At 35.3% G+C, this 25,254-nt stretch overlaps 2 protein-coding genes across 3 annotated transcripts in view; both read left to right on the forward strand.

The window, feature by feature from the left end:
• Positions 1-25,254, forward strand: part of LOC140153217 (carboxypeptidase B-like) — a 102,159-nt gene that overhangs the window by 8,770 nt on the left and 68,135 nt on the right. Inside the window, exons 6-10 of one of the 2 annotated variants that reach the window (XM_072175905.1) lie at positions 858-968; positions 2,546-2,639; positions 5,771-5,982; positions 6,431-6,515; positions 9,713-10,398. The exons of the other annotated variant lie outside the window; for it this stretch is intronic. Of the exons in view, the coding sequence (XP_072032006.1) occupies positions 858-968; positions 2,546-2,639; positions 5,771-5,982; positions 6,431-6,515; positions 9,713-9,918 (708 nt within the window). The 3' untranslated portion in view covers positions 9,919-10,398. Of the gene's footprint in view, positions 1-857; positions 969-2,545; positions 2,640-5,770; positions 5,983-6,430; positions 6,516-9,712; positions 10,399-25,254 lie in introns of those variants that run through there. 2 annotated transcript variants of the gene reach the window in all.
• The window catches only part of LOC140168495 (carboxypeptidase B-like), a 44,901-nt gene continuing 41,745 nt past the window's right edge, over positions 22,099-25,254 (forward strand). The window contains exons 1-2 of the mRNA XM_072191897.1: positions 22,099-22,163; positions 23,106-23,187. Coding sequence (XP_072047998.1) covers positions 22,099-22,163; positions 23,106-23,187 — 147 coding nt within the window. The remainder of the gene's footprint in view (positions 22,164-23,105; positions 23,188-25,254) is intronic.

Genomic DNA, 25,254 nt, shown 5'->3' on the forward strand with positions numbered 1-25,254 from the left:
AAGGCATTTTTCTTGCTTTATCTATAATTTATCGACATCAAACCACAGGTTGTAACAAAGATGTTTAGAAAACAATTTAGAAAACAGTATTAGTCAAACATGTTACTTATTGATTGTAATGTATTTTACTTAGTTGTTTAAACAATTTGAGCCACTTTCGTGTTTTTGTGTAGCAAGAGTGACTGAATTGTATTGTATTGTATGAACCATCTGGTCGGTGCTTTTGTGATGGGTAAGTTTAAACAATGGGGTATTTGAAGTGGTATTTTAAGTTATAAATTTGAAATAATTATCATATTATTTATTTACTAATGTGAATTAAATGCCAAAAAAATAAACCTTTTAATTTGTTCTGAAATCTTTGACGATAAGCATGAAAGTTTATAGATGGCGGATACCTTCAAAATACGCCTAAAATAATACGCCTAACCTTAGACGTCTAAGATGCATTCTTAGGCGTCTAAGGTGCAATCTTAGGCGTCTAATAATTTTGCGGTAGATCAACAAATCACAGGACCAGAAATCCCAAACAGCCAATCATCTTAAGCGTATTCAATTATTGACCAATGAAATCTTAGACGCCTAAGATTTTACACGCCTAAGATTTCTTACACGGCTAAGTTTGATATTTTAGTGATGGACAATATCTCGCCTAACTCACAAAGCACCTTGGAAGACTAGTAGCAGCTCGTATTACAGATACCATGCGCAGTGACCGATTATAAAGTACGGCGGGATAATCAGTTCAGTTCAGTTTATATATAGGCCTAAGTACAAAAATAACATTTTTGTCGGTGAAAAACACAAAGATTGCTATAATTTCGTGCTCTGTTTTTATTGTGATTTATATCTTGCAGATAGTAACAAATTACGGTGTCGATCCAGCAGTGACTGACATGGTAGACAACTATGACTGGTATATTGTACCATCCCTCAACGTAGATGGTTATGCGTACTCATGGACTAATGTGAGTAATCGCTTTTACGAACTTTACATTGTCATCCTGCATCCGTGCCACGTCCAGTTTTCCCGATTTTGTTGACGTGTGTGCGGATGAGAGCGGAGATAATTGTGAACAGTTTCCTATATACTAGACTTCTCCGTAGTCCACTTGCCCATTTTGCATACTCTGGCTATTACATTTAAGCATAAAACTCTGATTTATATTGATTTGTGTGCAACTGATAGATTTTCACATATGTATCTGATCTTTTCAGTCACCGCACTCCCTCTGTATGTTAGCTTCCCAAGGATTTTCGTGGTTTGCTATCAATAAACTGGTAGATTCCAAAATCAGATTATTGTTCAGTATTAAAGTGAGCCATTATAATTATGCACGATAATGTTGCATTCAATTACTTTTATTGTCACTAATTATCTGATATTCTTAATTCTTTATGACCATTTTACTATTGGATACTTTAATTTTAATAAACATCAGTATAATTTTGAGTTCAACGAAATGGGTTCATCATGACTAATAATAAAATATTTTTAATAAAATTCGACTATGCCATAGTCTACCTATATACTCACTCGTTTCAAATTCTGAGTTTAAGTTTATCTTTTGTTCAGAAACCAAAAATCAAGCGTACAAGAGCAGATCTTGTCTTGTCTGCAAACATAACCCCGAATATACTTCTTCGCTGAGCGATATCGATTACTTTTTAGCCAATGAGACAGTGCATTTTTTTTGTTGCGTTGGGAAAAGCGCCGCTACCTGATTGGTCAAATACCAAACGCTTTTCGGTCAGCAATGGATTAATAAATTTAACTTTTGTGTAGGAAGGACACACACTAGTGCATAGTACCATATAAGTATATAATAGTTTTGCTATAAACATTGAATTGCGTTATCTGTTGACGTAATGTGCTGCTTGATTTCAGTAAAGCATATGGCAAGATGCAAGGTGAGAACAAAAGGTACCTCTCGCTCAAGTGTGCGCTTTCACATGACTTTCTTTTGATCTCTTATTGACAGTAGCCTGTCTGATAAAGCGTTAATACGCTGTCATGTCAGTTTTAAAGACCCATTCAGTGATCCCAGCGCAAGGGTAAAAATTAAAATTGTTCATAAAATGCTTAAAAGTGAAGTCATTCAAAATGTAATTTGGTATTTTTGAAATGAAAAATTATTCAAAAAAAGTATATAAATTACAGATTCAAGTAAAATGTCTATTTTGTCTAAAATACATGGCTTTCGGCTGAACCACTAGCAGGCTATGTTAGCACATCTATGACAATGATAAAGGTACCAAAATCTGAATTTTGATGATATTTACGATCGTCCGGATGAGCAAATCACTGAATGGGCCTTTAATCGCAGAACCCTTTTGTCCTGAACAAAAGGTACCTCTCGATGAATAGCAAATCAAATCGGCACAAAGGTACAATGCGTTTGCAAAATCATCCTAATGGCCGGCTTCAAATTCTCTGACCCCACCAAAGTATTTATGAACACTCCCTTACCATCATTTTCTTCTGGCATGGTACCAATATCTGATTTGTCTCATTTCAAAAACCTATTTTTATCTACTTACTTAGGATCGCATGTGGAGGAAGAACCGCCAGCCGGCATTCTCTCTACCTTCTTGTGTTGGAACTGATTTGAACAGAAACTACCCCTATAAATGGGGAGGTACGTGTCAAATTAGTTTCGATTTTCAATTTTTGTGCAATATCTGGAACTAATATTCCATAAAACCTTATTTGATATAGCCATGCATCTCAATTTGGGTACCACAATAGGCATGATGCAGTCATGTCTACAGTAGAATTCATCTCGACCTTTGCAGGACTTAACCCCATTAAAAGCTATTAAACCAAGATAACACTCATTGAAACAGCTCAACTGATTAAATCGGATCTTCTCTGGTTGTGCACAAGTGACTGTTTTCATGTGCGATCGCAATAAAGCTCGTATTCATAGCTTCAGTTGGGTAACCGATTATAAAGGAAACGAAAGGAAACAATGTTATGTGTGGCTTTGTTCACGAAATCAGACAATGTCGTGCTTTTTTGTAAACCAGCATTCTTGAAAATGAGCAACATAATGATTTTTGACTTAACACGGTTTAGAAATAATTTCTTCATATTTTTGGTGTTATCTGTCGTTTACATGTCCTTCCTAAAACACAAAAGTACGACCCTCTCCAAACACCTAAATTAGCTAAAAATTTAGGACATGTTACAAAACTTTATTTTCTAGAACCTATTTAGAATAATTTAAATGTAGCTTTTACCGGTTTTTTTGTGGCATCCTTCAGAAGTGAGCGGTCCGATACCAATATTTTCGGTCAAATCTCCATTCAAATAACACGGGGAGTTGGCTAGCTATGCCTTGCCCTCACTCATATTTTACAAAAGTACGACCATTTCTGAACATCTAACCTAGCTGTAATTTTAGGTCATGTTAGAGAAATATATTTGCTAGAAGTTTTGGAGAATAAATAAAATATTGGCTGGTTATTTTTCACACAGTGATGTTAACTAGGCAAGTGTCCATTCTCCCAACATACATCATTTGTAGGGGTCACGCGTCAATGGTGAGAGCACTGTGTATTGTGTATAGGAAAACGGACAGTAACTGCAGTATGGTTGGAGTTGTGACATTTTACTTGAGAAAATTAAATGTTCTGTTTTAATAGGAAGATGACTAGGTTTACAAGTTATTTATTGGTCTTAATGGAAAGTCTCCTTCTTACATTCTAGTTCGATACCGAATTAACATGATTAAGGTCTATAGAATATTGCTTACTTCTTTTATGATTAATTAAGCTGATTAGGTCCCTTGGTTGGCGGAGATGTGAACACGGAGCGGGCGAACTTCGTTATTCCGAAGGTTCGCTATTCCGAAGGTTCGCTATTCCGAAGGTTCACTATTCCGAAAATTAGAAAGGTTCTCTATTACGAAGGTTCTCTATTCCGAAAACAGAAAAGGTTTTCTATTCCGAATATGAAAAAAAGGTTCTCCATTCCGAAATCTCGGCCCGTGACCTTTGACCTCTGGGGCCAAGATGGGCAAAGGATAAATGTACGGATAGGGCCCGTTAGTGTACCACATATGGGTTCTGGGGCCTTTGTACTAGTTTTAGCGCTAGCCTTGACAGAATGATGTGTTTGATGACAGAGGAAAAGGCCCTAAAAGAAACCAAGTAAAGTTTTTCGGTTAGCCATGATGTTACGAATTCCACTGCATATAACATATTCGGAATGAGAACCTTTTTTCATATTCGGAGTAGAGAACACGGTGACTTGTTTCGGAATAAAGAACATTTATTCGTTTTCGGAATAGAGAACCCATATTTGAATATTCGGAATAGAGAACCTTTCTGTTTTCGGAATAGAGAACCTGTTTGTGTTTTGGGAATTTTCGGAGTAGAGAACCTTCGGAATAGAGAACCGTTTTCTCGGAATAGCGAACCTTTAATTACATTCGGAATAGCGAATGGTAAAATTACACGTTCGGAAAATCGAACCTTCGGAATAGCGAATCTTCGGAATGGCGGACCTTCGAAATAGCGAGAGGACTCCCACGGAGCCATACAAACTGGAAGGAGTCCAACACATTTTGATGACATGATTGTTTTTCCTTTTATGTTGATTTATAAACTGAAATCCATGATTATTTAGAGACAAGGTTGACAGCAATTATATAGCAATTAAATAATGAAGTAGTTTCTGTAATTTCTATTAATTAATTAGACTAACAAGCTGGTTTATGGTGTTATTGGCTCAAAGTTGTTTAAACAGACTTTACTCTATATGCAGCGGGTACCTGCATATTCTGAAGACATTTAAAGTCAATTATACAGCCAAAAATAGCGGATAATTTACGATATAGTTCCACTGAGCAAATTCAGAGCCTCTCGGTTATGCTGCTCAAAAAACGACAATATCGAGAAATTAATGTATTTATTTTGGCCAAAAGTAAGTTAAATATTGCATTGCTGGCCTTGGACCTACGGACGCCACTAATCGGTACACGTGCCTTTACATCAGCTAATACCTCAAACTCTAAGTTTGACAATTCGTTTTTCGATATGGCCAAACGGATGTCGTTGCTCCCGATTGAAAGCTGTAAAGACGCAATTAGCGTGCAAAAAATACAATTTAATAGTACAAACATTTAACAAATTAACCATACATGCATTTAAAATTGCATGAAAATTATTAAGTTATTATGGTTATTCCCAGGATCTCCGTGTACAGACGACCCACCATGTTTCAATGGCCCATAGGGGAGCCCGGGAGTGGATCACAGCATCCCCTGTCTACACCACTATACACTCAAGTACAATAGTTGCCCAGCTACCATACAAGGCCACATGTCACAGGGGAAGTTTCCCAAAGTTGGCAAAATTCTCCAAAAACGCCTGAAATTTTGCAACATTTTACAATGTTACGTAAAGTTCCCCAAAGCTGAAATCCACAGTCGCTTTACGCAGCTTGCGCGCAGGGTGAAGCAATAATCTTGAAAACTTTTGAGCTTCTTTTCAGCAACTTAACGCAATTTTGAAAAAATGTTAAGCAATTTTGTGAAACTTTGACCAACTTTACGCGATTTTGAGAAACTTCAAGGCAAGTTTATGAACTTACCGCGATTTTGAGGAAGTTTTAAGCAACTTTGAATAACTTTGAGCAGAGAAGATGAGATCTGCTTTGAGTAACTATTTTGACAATTTTTGACCACTTTGGACAATTTCCCAACATTTTTCATTTATACATGCGTAAATTGTAACCATATACTAATGTATCTTTTCAACGCAGGAATTGGAGCTAGTCCAAATCCTTGCTCTGAGACATTTTATGGTGATGCACCATTGAGTGGAAGAGAGACTTCTGTAGTACATAAATGGCTCCAACGATTCTCAGGCAACATCGCACTGTTCATTGACTTCCATAACTACAGTCAGCTTTGGCTATATCCATGGGGTTACACCCATGATAAGGACATTAGGCAACCACATAAGGATTTACAGGTAAACGTTAATGTTTAATGTTTACCGAAGTTGTTATTGGAAGCGCATTTACACTTTCTATATACATGTATAAAGACGCGTCAATGTTGGTTAATTACGTTAGCCAAGATTGAACATAATTTTGAACAATTATAATTTCTGTCGGAAAAAGAATGCTCAATTACGGTCATAATTTTGAAAAATAAAGGGGTAGGTGATAAACCTGATATGGCCTTAAAAAGGGTTCTGCACGTTTGATTGATTGATTGATATCTCCAGCCGAACACAAAACATTTTCGACACCATTCGCAAAAAAGTTAGAAAAGGTTGTCAGAAAACATTTAAATGTCTAGTTATATAAAAGGTATAACATTCAAAAGGTTCTTACTTCAAATATTCTAACATACCGTAGTGTCATTTGCGGAGCTAATTTTTTTTTTTTTTTTTTTTATATTTATCCGATATACAGCATGCTCTAGCTATAAAAGCAACTGATGCTTTGAAAGTGCCGTACGGAACAGAATATTTTGTCGGAATGTCTGGACCTGACATGTGTAAGTATTTAAAGTGCCGAATTACGTAATTCATGACTGATTCCTTGTCGCAAATTTATTCTTGATACACAAGTTTGTCTAAAAGCTGACAAGTTACTTTCTCACTATAGAACATGAAGGACTTTTGGAAGATTCGTGCAATATTTTTACACCCTAGTGCATGCTGGTCGATCAGAAACAGATGGCGTGAGCCATGTGACAAAATATGGCTGTAATATTTCGAGTGATCTATACGATTTGTTTGAAGTTTGAACCACCTAGGATGATTTGTTGCATATGTTACCTAGCAAAATATGTCAAGGTCAATAAAGGGATGGACCTCCTATTCTCACCCGTTACCTATGTAAACATTTAAGGTGACAAACTTCTAGAAACGGCTACTTTGAGAGCATGGCAAGGCATGGACAAGCTTTTCTGAATACAAATGGCTTTGGTAGCAGTGCTTTTACAAACCTTTGCATCGGGGCTTGAGCGTGGAATTCCAGTTTCCTTTCTCACGAAGTAAGGGCTAAAAGTAAAATTGTGTTTGGGAGTGGCCTTCCCTTCTTTCTCCCTTTCCTTGCTATGTTCTTCCATTTCTTGCTTTGTTTATCAAAGCTATTTAGACCAGCATGCATTTTATTAGCCCACACTGGCTATCCAGGCTTGTGAGGTATTTAGTATGACCTTGGAACGATCCATGGATTTCCCATGGATTAGCATGTGTCCCTCACGGATCAACCCGGGTAAACAAACAAACAAACAAACAAACAAGATCTGGTAGGTACAAGCTGGTGTGCATTTTGTAGAGGAAGGTACCTGGTCTTGCATGTACTCTGCAGGTGGAATCTAGATCAGTGGTGACCAAGTCAAGAATCTCGACTTCCCGGGTAGTTTCTTTGACAAATAGTGTCAGGCCAAGATCATTACACATCTCGAGTGAGCGGCGTCCAGCGGCATCTGTTGTACTGCTGCAAAGCCATTCCATGTGGTGGACATTGAAGTCGCCAAGAAGAACTACTGATTGTGCATTGACTTCAGCTTTGACAAGATAGTGGAGTTCAGATAGCTGATGATATCACTGGTAGCACTAGGTAGACAGCAGCAAAGTGTATTTTCTGTGACTTCATTGTTACTGAGAATCACATCAGCTCCATATCCTTTGAATATGGCGATACCCGACAGGCAATAGATGGCTATCCCTCCTTTGAACAAATTGTAATCTTTATCCAGAGCAGCCAGCATACATAAACATTGAAAAAAAAATAACCCAGTGCATCAGGCCAAATTCGAATCGGCGACACTCTAGCCAATTGAGCCACAAAGGCACACTAGAGAAGAGCGAAAGATTTAATCTATAGGTATTATGTTAGAAATCCCTCCTTTGTTTGGATCTAGGTCTGTCTATTTCTACGACAGTTGAGGGAGTATCCTGGTATAGTTACAGTCAGCACCATCGTTCACAATAGCATATAAGAAGGATTCCACGATAGCAATAATGGATGGCTTTAGTTCATGGCACAGATTGGACAGCTTATGTTAGAGCGTAGCTGTTCACTTCTAGTAAAGTCAGGTACGTTTCACGTAGTCGTCGACCAGGCGGGGGTCGTTTCCGTTTTAATCCGTCTATTCGAGGCTTCTGTAACTTACTTCTAGCGAGAGAAGTTGAAGAGTGGTTTGCCTGCCCCTCACCCGAGATAAACACCTAAGCGGTGCGGTCACTATATATAGTGCAGTTATGTCCACGGCAAATTCACCGTGACCTTTCCAGCCATAAATCCGCTTAGTGAAGATTAAACCGATATATGCAGTACCAAACCATTATAGTAATCTATTGTCCAATGCAAATTTATTACCACGTGATAATATCTCCTATATCTACAACACAGCGCTACCAGTAGGGTTCAATTGCCTATTGTGAGTGCCCCTGTACTGTGTACATACATGTAGTTAACAATAACTGCATGATGACATGACTTAAACTGAAAGCATCCTGAGATTCCGAACAGTTCGGGCAGGCATCCAGATGGCAGACGATACTCCTCGGTCACGGATGGGGTGGTCCGTGATTTAGGTTACACCCCTTGGTTTGCGAGCTAGAAGTGAGACACGATATTGCGTATTGATTGGCAATGACACTTCATGCCTGTCACTCGATAAAGATTGGCAAATAAAGCTGGCGTTAGTTTGGTAAATTATGTCTCTGTAATGCGAGTGTAGGCGCCCTTGAACAAGGCCACTGCAGACCGGAAACGGGTTCCATCATGGCCTCTGTTATTTGTTTGTTTGGAGAAAATCTAATCATTTGAGAAATAAATGACTTTTGTTATAATCGATTGAGAATTACAGAAACGGTGATCGAAAACCCATGGAAAGCACGGCGATATAGTTCTAAGAACGCGTTGTGTACAAATCAATAGGCAGGGCTGTCAACTCTCACGCATTGACCGTGAGTCACACGCATTGGGTCACTTTCTCACGGTCTCACGCCAAGGTAGTATAATCTCACGCCTAGGTAGTAAATCTCACGCAAAAAGCTGGAAACTGAGTAACATCTCACGCATCGTCATGAATAATTTGTTGCTCCTACCCCCACCCCCCCCACCCCCGCTTTTCACATTATCGAACGCCGTATGGCTCAAATAATCATGGTACAAAATCATGGTGCGCCTCTGTCTCACGCCAAGCAATTCCAAAAAGTTGACAGCCCTGCAATAGGGCATCCATTGGTGCAATCTGCATCTTTAGAATTTGCATCGTCCTTGAGATTCTGGATCACCGGGTCTTTGTTTCTTGGCCGATTTCAACGAATGAGGTCTTAAATCCGAGTAAAAGAAACAGATATTATGTTACTGGTTCTAATTATGACACATCTGTCTTTGTTTACGAAATACAGGGGTGAAAATAATTGGTACCTTAATTCTTTTGCTGTTTATATTTTGATTTATCATCATGCTCCTATTATGTTATTTATTTATTTATTTATTTATTTATTTATTTATTTATTTATTTATTTATTTATTTATTTATTTATTTACTGTCTATTTATTTAGTTACTTATTTTCGTATTAATTAATTAATTAATTAATTTATTTATTTATTTATTTATTTATTAATTAATTAATTAATTTATTTATTAATTAATTAATTAATTTATTTATTTATTTATTTATTTATTTATTTATTTATTTATTTATTTATTTATTTATTTATTTCAGACCCAGCTGCTGGGGCCAGCGAAGACTACGGGTATGCCACCTTACGCGTAAGCTATTCCTACATAGTTGAGCTACGTGATGAAGGAAACTATGGGTTTTTGATTCCAGAGTCTTTGATTGAACCATCAGGAATCGAAACATTTGAAGCTCTCAAAGTTCTGGGCAACGACCCGTTGCCCAAGGGCCCCCCGATACCAGTGGTGTAGATATCTTTTTTGCTATTTGGGGAGGTTGGTGTAAATCCGTGAAGCAGAACGAATGAACCTCTTTCGATCTTAGAATAATTTGCCATTTTAAAGCTAAAATAGTGAAATATAAGGTCAATTTGGTCAAAAACTTACGCATTTGTGTAACATTGGTTGGATGATGACACGGACCACATTCTCGTCAAATACGGGGGATTTATCCCCCACCCATGGATCTACATTTACCTACATGTAATGTACAATCCCCCTAAACACACATCGTGCCAAAACATTCAAGACCTTATCAGCATTTTTAGTTAAAGCCATCTTTGCCATAAAATGTTAGCTTTTACTGTCAGATATATCCACTTTTATTTTTGAGCTGAACAACTAAGGCAAAGCAAAGAAAATGGGAATTTACTTCCAGCGCCGATGTCGCCAATAAGTATCGCTACTTCGGTCATGTTATGGTACGATCCACATCGTCATCATCCCTATATTGCCGTGATATTACAGCGAATCCTCTCGTTTTTCGCATGGTGATTTTGTTCGAGATAGGCCGAGCGACTCAGGCTAAGCATACCATATCATAGAAAGTTAATTTGCAATTTATGTAAGAAATATGTTCACAAATGTTGCAGTGACCTATCTGCAAAGGAATTCAGAAGCAATGACTATACAAAATATTGGCATTGCTCCAGCTGTAATGAAAATTTGACACTGCCTTTTAATCATTTTACTGATGAACGTGAATTCCAACTTGAATTGTATAGGTGTTTTGAGGACATGTCGGCTGATACTGAATATATGAAATCCCATTTCGATAACATGAAATATAATCCTCTTGATAATAATGATGCATTTGAAGTAAATGATTGTAATAGTAACACACAATATTTTTTCCACAGACAACCTAAAAGAAACAGCCGGTATAAAAAGCAGCAATTTATCATTACTTTGTAGTAATGTAAGAAGTCTGACTAAAAACTTTGATGCATTAAAGGAATTACTCTCAGAAATCGATGTCAACTTTCAAATCATTGGGCTGGTTGAAACATGGTTGAAAGAAAAGCCTCATGACTACTATCATCTAACAGGATACAACCTTGAATTATGTAATAGAAATGACAAGAGAGGCGGTGGTGTTTCTATGTATGTTGATGAGAATATTGCTTATAATGTTAGACATGATATTAATGATCTTAATCAGCTGAAGTATACTGAATCGTTGTTTATAGAAATTGAAAAAAGTAATTCGCAAAACATTGTAGTTGGTGTAGTATATAGACCACCTGACCAAAATATTGATGATTTTAATAAATATATTGATGCTGTATTATGTAAAATAACAGGTCAGGAAAATAAGCTCCTATATATAATGGGTGATTTTAATATAAACCTACTCAATGATGATGTTCATAAACCAACTGGTGAGTTTGTAGATGTTATAACATCATACTCTCTATACCCTAGTATAACTAAACCGACTCGGATAACTAGAAAATCAGCTTTATCAAGTTTATTGATACATTTAAAGCGATATTTGATGAATGTATTCCAAAAAAAGTAGTTAAGAAATCTCATACAAAAAATAACATGCCTAGGGCATCTTGGATAACATATTCTCTACTAAAATGTATTCGTAGAAAGAACAAGTTGTTTAAAAACATATCCACAAACCTACTGATGCGAATGTACGTAGATATAAGATGTATCGTAACAAGTTAAACTCCTTATTGAGGAGGGCAAAACAAAATTATTTCAGTTCTCAACTGGACAAAGAAAGGTATAATATGAGAAATACAGGGTGTCCCAAAAGTAACTTAACATTGTAAACTTGCCATAACTTGCGTTGGGTTAATGGTGTTGTTTCAAAAATTGCACAGGATGTAGATAATTCTTTTAGAAATATTATGATAACCAACTTGCCTATGTGATCATGACCCTTTGGCATGAAATTAACGGATATCTACCGTACCGTTAAACCCACTTTTGGAAACGCAAAATAAGTCTCGTCATTTGAGACGTGATATCACGATATAACGTGTTATTGTTATAAAATCTGTTTTGTTTAATTTTGCTATGTTTGTTTAATTGTTTGTTTGTTTTCAATGCGTAATCTTCATTTTGTGTTTTATCTGGATTTTATATGGAAACTGCTTAAGATCTTTTCTGCGGATTCGATGAACAGTTGTACGCGGTACGTTGTTCTCCATTGAAAGTCGACGTACTGATCGTCTTGGGCTTTTCGCCACCGTTCTTCGTATGACATCGATGATTGTATCCGATCTTCTTTTTTTTTTTTTTTATCTTTTATTTTATTTGCTTCGTTGATTTCATCACATTATATATTTACATAACTCATTTGTTCTCACTTAACTAATTTCTGACTTTGCTAATTTCTACAATTTTTTACTACATAAGCTTTCTGATTCTTAATTCAGAATGTAATAGACTGATCAAATCGGTATATTTCCCGTAACGATATTTACTAATTGACAGTTTACTAACACTTATTATTTTATTGATTGTAGTATTACATTTTCCTGCATGGTAGTAACCAAAGATAACATCTGCTTGTGTGGTTTTAATTTTAACATTGTAGTGTTGCAAAATAATTTTGTCCACTTCGCTCCATATCTTTTTATTTTTTTTAAAAAAAAAAAAAAAGTGTTCAATATAATCTACTTCGTTACAAATTTCACATACATTACTTTGTTCTTTTCCTATTTTGTTAAGAAAGACTTTTGTTGCATAAATATTGCTGGTTATTTTCCAATTCAATGTCATTAGCCTAGGTTCTTTTGTTGCCATAATATTTTTCCAAATTTTGCTCCAATTGAATTTCATATTTTTGAATTTATTTTCCCAAAAGGTTTGACATATTGGTTTAGTCGAAATCTTTGATAACATAGCTTTCCTATATAATTGTGTGGTGCAATTCATTAATGCAACAAAAGTTTTTCCATCATAAAAGTATATGTCCTTGTTAATAGCATTCTGCTGTTTATTTTTGCATGTCTTTAAAATTGCTTGTTTTAGAGCTAAATATTGTATACAAACACTGGCTGGCTGTGGAAACCTACTTTTGATTTCGTCTAGTGAATGAAAGACACCGTTTTGATCATACAAGTCTGAAATACATATTATACCTCTTTTAGCCCATTCCTTGTAATAAAATGTCTTACCTCTGCTAATTATACAAATATTGTTCCAAATAACTTCATCTCCCCAGTTTTGCACTTGGTTTTTGTCTTGAGTACTTTTTGTTGACAACCATACCTTGATTAGATTTCGGTAAAACATGGGCATCTCATTTATTATATATCTTACAACTGCATTGATATTTTCAAAATTACAGTTGCACTTAAAAATATGTACGCCTAACTGGGTTTTATTAATAATATATAAAGGAATATTTTTCCACGTGCTGATTTCTGACGATGCCAACTTTTTTATCCATAACAACTTTAATGAGTCCAGAAATATTTTAAAATTGAACATTTTTAGGCCACCGTTGTCGTACTCGTTTACTAGTGTTGTTCTTTTAACCTTTTCCGAACCTCCCCATACAAACTTAAAAAACATACTATTTACTCTATTTACAAAACATTGTGGTAAGTCTATTATTGAACCTATATATGAAAATTTTGATGCCATCAAATTTTTTACTATGAGTATTTTACCAACCATTGATAGGTTTCTCATTGTCCAAGCTCTTATGGACTTTTCTATTGAGACCATTTTCGGTTCCCAATTTGCAGACAACTCTTCAATATTAATTGATGGGTTAACTACTACTCCTAATAATTTGACACTGTTATTTGGTTCGAATTTCCAATTGATGTCACCGACCTTCTTTTTCAAACTTTTGCTTGCGCCAATCCAAACTGCGTCACTTTTGGTTTTATTAAGATGTAGACCTGAAATTTCTGTAAAACGGTCAAGGATTTCTATAACTCTATGTATTGACTTTTCATCCCTCACAAAGATTGTAGTGTCGTCGGCAAATTGAGTTATTTTAACTTCACCTTCCCCATAGTCTTTAAGGGTAATTCAATACCCCGTATATCATTTGTTTGTCTTATCTTACTAGACATAATTTCTGACGCTATAAGAAATAATAAAGGAGATAAATTACAACCTTGTCTTAAACCTTCTTCTTGAAAGAAGAAATTTGACAAATGACCATTGTGTAATATATACAACTTACAGTGTTCTTAAACATAGTGGTTATCCATTTTTTCAATTGCATACCAAAATTTAATTTCTCAAGTGCAAATAAAATAAAATCTCTGTTTATCGTATCGAATGCTTTTCGAAAATCAATGCAAATCATCCGATTATCCGATCTTCTTGTTCTTCCACGTTTTGCCCGAGATAGATCATGAACAGATGCAGTTCATAGGAATTTCTGCACTAGTTGCTGTATTGTATTTCAGCTGGGTGCATAATTTACATTAAAATGTTCCTTAAACTTTGCTTGAGTGAGTTTGTCCGACTTTGTCTCGGCAAAGAACCATACGATCTGAATCCGTTGATCTATAGGAAATTCATCTTCACTTCAACTGTTTTAAAGTAAAGTTTAATATTGTCAATATATCCTATTTATAATCTAAAACAGCAGTCGCGCTTACGTTGGGCCATGTAATCCATGAATGTTCATATCTAAATGTAGCGTGTGCAGTGAGTGAACCAACTCTATCGTTCAGGGAAGCACATCATTTATGTGATTGAACAAAAAAACATAATGAGCTTGCTTTTGTGGGTTTGATACACACATATGTACAGTCGCACAGTATGGTCCAGGGGTCATCAATAATGCTGTTTTTGGTATCAGAATAATTCTAAAAGACCAATCTATGTGAATATGTTATCCATTTTGGTATGAAGTAGGAAATATTTGAGATATGGCAAATTCACAATGTTAAGTTACTTTTGGGACACGCTGTACATGGAAAATTCCGAATTCTGTACTCAGATGTCCAAAAAAGACATCTTCTCAAAAGTTTGTAAGTGACAATGAAACTTATATAATGATTCATCAAAAGTAGCAAACAAATTCAATGAATTCTTTGCCAGCATTGGACCTACACTAGCTGCCTCTATAAAACACCAAGGTAAACATTTTGATGAGTGTCTAACTAATAGTTGCAACTCTACTTGTTTTTTCAAACCGACAGATGAAAATGAAATCCTGAAGATTATTAATAACTTAGGTAATAGGAAAAAGTCCAGGTTATGATCTAATAAAGTCTGATGTGGTAAATTTGGTTGCCACTGAAATTTTATATCCATTGAAAATCATTTTCAACAAGTCACTAACAGAAGGAATTGTTCCTGATGCTCTGAAAATAGCAAAGGTTGTACCTATATATAAAAAGGATTCTCCACAATCATTTGGTAATTATAGACCAGTATCTGTATTGCCTTGTTTTTCCAAAATTCTTGAAAGAATTGTTCATGAAAGATGTATTAATTTTTTAAATGCCAAAGAATTACTGTACAATAGGCAATATGGGTTTCGTCATAAACATTCTACGTATATGGCTGTACTAGACTTAATTAAAGATACAAACAAGGCTATTGATGAAAATATGTATACTGCAAGTATCTTCATGGACCTTTCAAAGGCCTTTGTACTATCTGTCAAACCGTAAACAATATGTATCTTTTAATTCTGCAAAATCATCTTATACCAGTGTGAAGTGTGGTGTGCCACAGGGCTCCATTTTGGGGCCACTACTATTTATTGTATATATGAATGACATCAGCAGAACATCCAAACTTCTATCGTTTATATTATTTGCAGATGACACAACTGTTTTTCTTTCTGATAACAATATCCAAAGGCTTTGTGACAATATGAATAAAGAGTTGAAGGAGATTGTTAACTGGTTTAAGTGTAACAAGTTATCCTTGAATGCCAGTAAAACAAATCTAATGTTTATTGGAACACCTCATCAAACAAAAAATATAACTGATGTCCACAATGTATTCCTGGATGGATGCAAACTTTCACGTGTATATGACGTTAAATTTCTGGGCATTACACTTGATGACAACCTAACTTGGAGGTCACATATTAACAACATTAGTAAGACGTGTTCTAGAAATATCGGTGTCCTAAACAAACTAAAACTTTTTTACCAAAAACAAGCCTATATCAGTTGTATTGTACGCTAATCTTACCATATTTAAGCTACGGTATAATATTGTGGGGTTCTGCTAATAAGTATAATTTAAACAGACTTGTGAAGCTCCAAGAAAGAGCAGTAAGAATTATAAATAATAGTTCGTATCTTTGCCACACCAAACCATTGTTTGAAAAGTACAATTTACTTAATATATGCCATTTGTATAATAAAGAACTGGGTATATTTATGTACAAATATCATAAGGGCCTAGATCATTTGACAACTTGTTCATAAACATGAAGTCTATTCACAATTATAATACCAGAAAGAAAGAGAATTATCGCCCTGACATCCATAAAGTCACTGATGTTTTAACACTTGGTCCTAGGCTATGGAATAGTTTGCCAAGTGAAATTAAAGAAGCTAAACTGGTAAATGAATTCAAAAAATAGTATGTTAAGGTATCTAAAAGATAACAAACACTGCCTCTCATAATTCATATTGTGCTGACTCTATGTTATTCACTGTACTACTTGATACTATACTACTGCTAAAATGTTTTGCTTAAAATTGTATTGTGGTAAATTAAGATGGGTTCTTATAATTCATATTGTGCTGGCTCTATGTTATTCACTATACTACTTGATACTATACTACTGCTAAAATGTTTTGCTAAACATTGTATTATGGTAAATTAAGATGGGTTCTAATAATTCATATTGTGCTGACTCTATGTTATTCACTATACTACTTGATACTATACTACTGCTGAAATATTTGTTTGCTTAAAATTGTATTATGGTAAACTAAGATGGGTTCTTTGTAAATGTTTTTTTTAAATGTTTATGTGTATATTCGTTGTTTTGATTAAAATTATAATTATTTTTAGTTAAAAGGTGGTACATCGTTATCAGGCCTCGGCTTTGTGATGTACCTACCTTCATCAAATCTTGTTAATTCACAATAATTGTATATAATAATGCTATAATGTTTGTATGAGATTGATGAAAATAAAGATTGATTGATTGATTGATTGATTGATCATATGAGATACCATAGAGTTTCTATATTCTACACATTATTACGATTTGTGCATGCTCTAGTACCCCATATGATGTTTCTATTACAAGAAAAATCGATTTGTTTTCAGGTAGAACCAGGGTTTTGTTTCCAGTACACTAACTCGAAAAGTAATACACTAATTAGCGGGGCCTTGCAGCTTGCTGTGGATATCTTTTACTGCATTTTATAAGTAAAGGTTTTGAAATCTAAAGTAAAAATTGTGATATATTTAATTTTGAGAATTACAATTATACTTTATAGGTATAAAGGAATGGGTTTAGCCCATTCAGTTAAGTTTCAGGTGCAAGTCCTATAACACAATGCATATGTAAACTTTCTTTATCTGTGTCAATAATAGAATATTGATTTCAACGGAGTATAGAGCTGTATGGAAAAAATTTGTTTATAATACAGGGTGTTGATACAGTGCGATCCTTCGTTGTGTAGATCACTGTCCCGCACGCCATGTACGTACGGTGTCTTATGAACATCGTGTAGCCTGTGCGTTCGACTAATAACTCCATCGTAATAATAAAACGACGGTTCCTGCCTTTCATTCAAAATCTCGGATTTTGACAAAACTACACACCTAGAGGGTATATTCATTCATATTTTATTTCCATAAAAATCAAAGACATTACAAAATATATATATATATAAACACGGTACATATGGAGGAAAAGGCTGGAAGACCAAAAAGGTCTGAAAGTTAGCCTTTCCCTGAAATCAAATGAAATTAACAAATTAAATCAACATTACATAACATAACCAAAAGACAAGGGAAGGGGAGGGGGGGGGGCTCACGGAAACGATTAATTATATTTAGAGATCAGTTTTGTTTTGAATTGACTACGGAAATGTTTAACAGATTTTGAAGCTTTCAGATTTTTATCTAAAGAATTAACCCTATTTGTTTAATAAAGTACAATATAATCGTGTAAAAATGAATTTTGAAAAATATTCAGGACGTCCTCCCCAGCAAATGTTATAATATGGCTTTAAATGTAAATGATAACGAAGATCGATTGTTATTGCAGCAATACATCAAATTAAGGACAACACCTCTGTGTTAAATGCAAAGAAAACATTTTAATTTGTCTTTGACTCGGTGACAGAAATATGTCTATTAGCTACTGTTCGTTTAATCGGCTGCAATTTGCACTGTGCATGCCATGTCTACCGCTTGATATCTTTTATGTAGCGTCATGTCTTTTAGAGAAAATTAATCCCATCATTACGTAATAAGATGTGAACCGTAGACCTGCTTTCAATGTAAACAATACAACATCATCTTTTGAGAACCAAACTTGCGGCTGAATTGCACGTGGAAATTCATCTCTGTTTAAATATATGAATAGTATAATTCATATCGTCAGCCTGCTACGCTAATTGCCTAAGTCATTTTTAAATGTTTCTTATTAGCAATTTTGGTTTTCTGAGTAATAAACCCATAATTAATCAAATTTCCAGCCGCATTTTTCATTAACTTGTGGAATTCATCTCTTTTGATGTATTCCACAAGTTAATTAGCGTAGCAGGCTGACGATATACTTCTTTGGGGTATGAAAATATTGAAATCGTCTCGCAAACGGTAAATAAATCTTTGAATAATGCTCATGCATTATACAATATATTTTAGAATATGTACTGAAAAGGGCCACTAATGTCCAGGTTAGAGTCACTTGATAAATCACTTGCATCTTGGAGCTTCCTTTTTATCATTATGAAGGGCATGCAAAGTTACAACAAAAACGTATTTTGCAAACGGTTTTCTGCGTTGCTTTGGTCAAATACGTTGACCAAATTCTGCTATGTAGTGGTGGACAGCTTGTTGAGTAAATGGTGTCTGGTTGTTGTTGCAATAGCTGCCCTATGCTATGCCTATATATTTATTTATTGTTTTATATCAGAGACATTCCAACATCGTTTATTGTTACAAGCTCTTCTGAAAGACATTTACAATTGTATGCACTTTATAAGATCTGTGTTTACATATAGCCGCTACTTCAGATATCCTATCAGCGACTGTTTCAAAATAGCCCACCAAAGTTATGTCAAGTAACTCCGAGGTCGTGCATTGAATTGGTTTGAATGAGGAATACTGCGGGAACCAGCGCCTTTTGTTAGAAGTCATATGAGTAACGTGGATAACCTCTATAGTTTTGAGTGGCATGAGAAGAATGGAAGAAGATAGTTGGAAAGAAGAAAGGCAAATGAGGAGGTGTTACATGCGGGGAAGATAGTTCAATAATAAGCACCACCAAGAACAGAAAGAAGGATTGAGGACTCCTAGACTTATGAGAGACGTGATAGAAAGAAGGAAGAAAGGGAAGAGACAAAAAAAGAATAAGAAAAATGTAAATAAAAAAATATAAAAAAACCTAAAGGACAAGTGGTCGTATATTGAGCTAATATCGCAAACAGAAGAGCTAAAGAGAGGATAATAACGTGAATGGGAGCCGGTTGACCTAAAGGGCCAGCAAGGTAGAACACTGAGCAGGAGCTAGCAGGCAAGTTGAGTAGAGGTTTGGAAGACCAGTTTATGTGGGTCTTTTAACAACAATGAATAGGTGTCACACTTCCAATTTGACAGAAAGTAACAAAGAAAAAGTATGATTTCACCCACTGGTGGCATATGACTTAGAGTTCATTAGCATTATAACTAAATTGCGAGAATATGCTGTATTTGTGCAGATGAAGTAAACACTGATATAAATGATATTGGTTATCATTACGCTTGTTTTGGAGGTAGCTTACACGTCACACACATGTATATGCAAGTATATGCAAGATAAAACAATATGATGACATGCAATTATAACGATAATACGTTATAAAAGATAAGACTTGCACGCAACGGCGCGGTGCATTGAAGTTAGAAAGTTCATATTATATTGAAATAAATGGTTTGAATTGAGGTCTGAGCTCATATTCTCATTTATGGAACGAATTATGTTAAAATTGTGTTTAAAATGCCTGTATATGCAAACATGGAGTTATCAATTTAATCAAACATTGTGGCTTTATGACTCTGATACAAAACCCAAAGTATTCCATTAATATAGAGATAAAATAACTATATAGACTGGTAAAAATATGTTAAAATTTGTTCAATATTTCTTTGCCCACACGTACTTAATCCACTTACAACAACAATCAAATACCGTCCTTCGTCTCACACGTCTCGGGGACATGTACGATTTGATGTATTTAGTGAAAGACTAAAGACAAGAGGGAAAGGCAGTGACTTCTATGGCAAACCAGGATTTGGCCATTGATACAGACAACGAGGGACATTGCACCATATGTTTTATTACAAAATACCTCTAACAGTACCTCTAAGGGTCGAATCTATTGAACTATATACCTAATAAAGATGGCTCATTATTAGCACGTATTAATCAAGATAACCACGCCCGGAGAACCCGGACCATCCAATAAAACAAAAAGGCAGGCTCTAAGGTGTACTTTGGGTGCATTCTGTGCATAGTGATTTTTTATATTGACATAATGTCAGTTTCTAATTCAGCATATGCCAATCAGACGAAAGATAATGTTTAGCCACCAATCAAAACTCAAACGCGACACAGCTATTTAAATAATCAACATTATAGTATGTTTCATGAAAATCAGCTTTCTTATAAAGTCGATTATAAGCTACGTTATTGGATGCAGTTTTCATTAGATTTCAGTGTAAGAAATCGACATATTAAGTAAAGTTCTTTATTTATGGCAGCGATCGCACGTTAAAGACTTCACTCGTAAAGTGAAAGATATTGTGCATTTATTGGTCTTGTCCTGACATTTTGATTGGTCATGATTAGCATTAGTAGCATGCAAAATTATGAAACCTGATCTTAATTCATGGCGTTTTTTTAAAAGACAGTTCTTCCTTATTATTGAGGGCCATTTAAAAAGGGACCCATTTTAAATGCTAGGTGTAATTCTAACTCCTTAATTTATATGGCGTGTCTTGAAGGTTAATATTTCTTATGTGTTGTTTTATAGGTAAATTCTTGGGAAGTAAAAGGGTGGTTTTTCAGTAATCAACGTTAATCGTTGTTAATGGGTGTTTCTTAAATGTTTACCCGTCCCTTTTCGTGCCGCGTTTCTCAAGAATATTCTAATGGTTTAAAACATAGAAATTGGGAAGGATCGTTGGCCGAAGAAATGTAAATCCTAGATTTTTATAAATGATCATGATGGTTGCAAACAGTAAAAAGGTAACGTTTAAGTAACATATTGGCACTTACTTCTTTAGTTCTATCGCCCTGCACATTTTTGTTGTTGAAAATGCAGTTTCAAAGATACATTCCAAGTACTGTGTTCCTTAATTTTGCTTTTTAATACTTCGAAACAAAGCATATTGATATTAAAATACTGTAACCGCTTTCTCAAACATAATATACAGAGTCTACATTAGTAATATCAATGGGAATTATTAAATGATTAATGCTAAAATTCCATCACTGGCAATTGGCCCATTTTGACGTACTTTCACTGATAGTACCGCCATATGCAAGTATCTAACACTGATAGGTTATGAATATTCATCGCTAAAGATACCCGGGGGTCACTCCCATTGTGGCCTGTACACCATCCGCGATAATGAAAACGCGTAAAAAGGGTCGTTTTTCGTGGGTAGGCACGATACGCGCGTATCGCGTTTAGGGTGTCAAAACATGAAAAATTGGAAAAAAGGGTAGCAAAATTGCAATTGCTAAATACGCGGAAATGAAATTTAGGGTATGAAATTTGATGTTAGGAATAAAATCCCTGTTTAGGGTGTTGTTTTAGTCAAGGGTTAAATCCTTGTTTAGGGTGCTTTTCAAAAGTTGATTATCGCGGATGGTGTACAGGCCACAATGGGAGTGACCCCCCGGGTAAAGATAGCAGTGACAAATCGGTATAAATTCAAGAAAAGAAGCATTGGTTCCAGAGCGGCATCAGGATTGTTCATTCGCAATCCGTTGATATTATATTCGGCTAGCTATCAGTAATCATGAAGTTGCTTTGTGCTCTTCTTGTGTTTGTGGCATCTGCCTCTGCGGTCAAGAACTATGCAGGGTAAGTCATATAGTTTTCATTTTTGTTGTAAGTCAATATTATTGTAAGTCAATATTCAGAAAGTGTACAAATAAACTTGCAACTGTAAAAGCTCATATTCTGCTCATAACCTCAGCCCTGGAATATGTTTCGTTTGGGTGATATGATATAAACAAAAATATGATAGTTTGGTGATTGTCACCCCGGAAGTCTATAGGCCACTATCTTTGATACTAGAATGGAAATTGCTCAAACAGTTGATCTCAAAACTTGGAATAAGAATGCTTTGGGTAATGTCCCTGGTGATGTGCCTCAATGTGAGGTAGAAAATACAATGTGTTACACAATCGGAAACCCTTCCCAACAGCTATTACAAGAATTATTTCAGCATTTTGAGTATAGAACAACATATTTAAAGGAAATCGTACATTATTGCTTTGACACAAATATGTGGCGATTACAAGATGAAAGTGTTGACATTTATTTATTTATTTATTTATTCATTTATTTATTTATATTATATGGGCGGGGACATATCGCATTGTCTTGTTAAATGTTTTTATAATATTATGTAGACAAGACGTACATTTTTGATGGATTTTCATGAAACTTGAAAATGATCAGCATTAGGTACTAAAACATTCTACGGTTATTTTAACGTCACATGAGTCATCTGGGGTCAAATAAGTACACATGGTTGGATTTAATTAAACTTATAAAGTTTTTCAACAATTTAAAGGACATATCCAAGATTATCCAAGGTTATCCAAGATGAAAACATACAGGATGTAGGTCTACATGTTTTTGGATTACCTGCAAAATATGTCTTATCAAGATCGTGAGAGTAAAAGTACACCATGCTTGATCAGTGATCAGCATCATGGTGGGGAGTTCTTTCATTACTGCAAAATCCTCATATGCGTAACCACTCATTATAATCATACCACTTCCTTATATTTTCAGGTACCAGGTATTGCGTGTGGTACCACAGGACATGGAACAATTACAAAGAGTGCATGACTTGTACAATCTACTCGAAGATACCGTATGTCGTCTATTATTTAGTAAATTATATAATTCACTCTACAAAGACATTATTAATAATATCTGTTGTTGCTGAGCATGCAAAATTGCTCTTGTCCTGATATCAACAACCCAGCAAACACAAAAAAGTTTTTGGTAAAAACGGAAAAGTTCAAAATATTTTTTGAAGGACATATCAAGTCCTGGACCTGGGGCTAGCGAGAGCTCAGTCCCTTGATAATTTGGGTGCGGGCCCGAATATACCCTTCAGCCCCCAATAATTCCAAGTGAAGTAAAAAAAAACTGTGAACGGAAAATGTCAGTTTTACCCATTGTTTGCTCAATTTCCTGACTCTTAGGGGAACCCCAAAGCACCCCCGAACAGGTCATGAACGAATGTTGGTTTTGACAGCCACTGGAATGTTATTAATACGTTTTATACCCTTTATTATAGCATTCATATAAACCAACCTTTAATGTTTTGTGCTTACTGGGAATATCGTCAGCATGTTCATTTATTAATAATATCCTCACAACAATATCATCTGAATTCGCTAATGAGGTCTTTAGATTTGACAGAGTATTATAGGTCATATTTAGGGTTTTCGTGACAGCGCGAGCAGAGAGTCAATATCGGTTCTTTGAAATAATTAGACAATAAGCTCCTATGCTCCTCCCAAAAGTGTGAGCTAACTCCAGGAGGGGGTTAAATCCATAATACAGGGGCCAAAATAGAAAAACAAATGGTTGGACTACTTCAAAATGCATATCTGTCTTGTCACGAGGATTTATAACGATGCTACTATCTACGACTGAAGGTTACGGCGATATAAGACAAAAGGTGTCAAATGTCAATCACACAGGGTCAAATTTTTACAATGCTCCGAGATCTTTTAAGATGGGCTTAAATTTTTCATCTAGACCAAATTGAAACCAAATATTTTGCACTGCTTCTTATATTTCATGTATTTGGTTACCGAGATACATGGCAAACAGGTCAATCGCCATTTAATTCTGTTGACCTTAGAATGTTGTGCTATTTAACTCGACAAAGGAAAACACAGTAAACAGTTCAAACTATACTTGTTTTAATCCTTGTGGCAAGATAGACAATCTCAAACTATTTTAATACCATTCCGGCTTGTTTTGATATTCTCCTCGATTTAAAAAAAAATTCTATGTACACGGGACTGGTGGGGAAAAAAGACACACGACAGAGATGTAAGCCACAAAAAACTCCTGTGAAATGCATGAAAATGCCCCGAAAAAGTACTGAACCAGAATAACCGAACAGGAAGACAATTCCTGACAAAATGAAATTGATGGTAAAATTACAAAAAACAAACAAAAAAAACCCCCAAAACAAACAAAAACAAACAAACAAACAAAAACAACCTAAACCCAGGAAATTTCCGGAAAACTTACATCTATGGTACAAAGATACTATAACCCCTGCTCTTAATCAACTACTGTTCACACAATTCACACATCATGGAAGTTATTTAAAATTAAAATACAATTAGCTGTGGTCTAAGACCACAAACACAGCCGTGTTGTGACCCCTTAATGACCTCTGACCCCAAAATATATGAAAACCCCATAGACATTGGCTAATGTCATTGTATATGTGCACGTTGCATTACTTTGCCATGTTATTTGTGGCAGAAGGGGCATTTTGAAGGTTTTGTCTCTGACCGGAAGTGACTCGTTAATGAACTTTTCCCCCAAATAAAAATACTACGTATACACCGAGTAACATCAATTCATGTGTGAATGTACCGTCTCTGTGCTATATTTTTCTTAGCTGATAACATTTTTTGAAGTTATTTCGTTTTATACCGGAAGTGACACCTTAATGACCTTTGACGCCAAATCTGTGCAAACCCCATAGACACTGGGTAATAGCAATACATGAGTGTAAGTGTCATCACTGTTCTAAGTAATTTGTGGGAGAAGATGCATTTTAAAGGTATTTCGTTTTATACCTGAAGTGACCCCTTAATGACATTTGACCCAAATAAAAAATACCACATTGGGTAACTGCAACTCATATGTGAACATACCGTTACTGTCCTATGTTTTCCTTAGC

Source organism: Amphiura filiformis, chromosome 1, assembly GCF_039555335.1.
Source record: "Amphiura filiformis chromosome 1, Afil_fr2py, whole genome shotgun sequence".
Taxonomy (NCBI): domain Eukaryota; kingdom Metazoa; phylum Echinodermata; class Ophiuroidea; order Amphilepidida; family Amphiuridae; genus Amphiura; species Amphiura filiformis.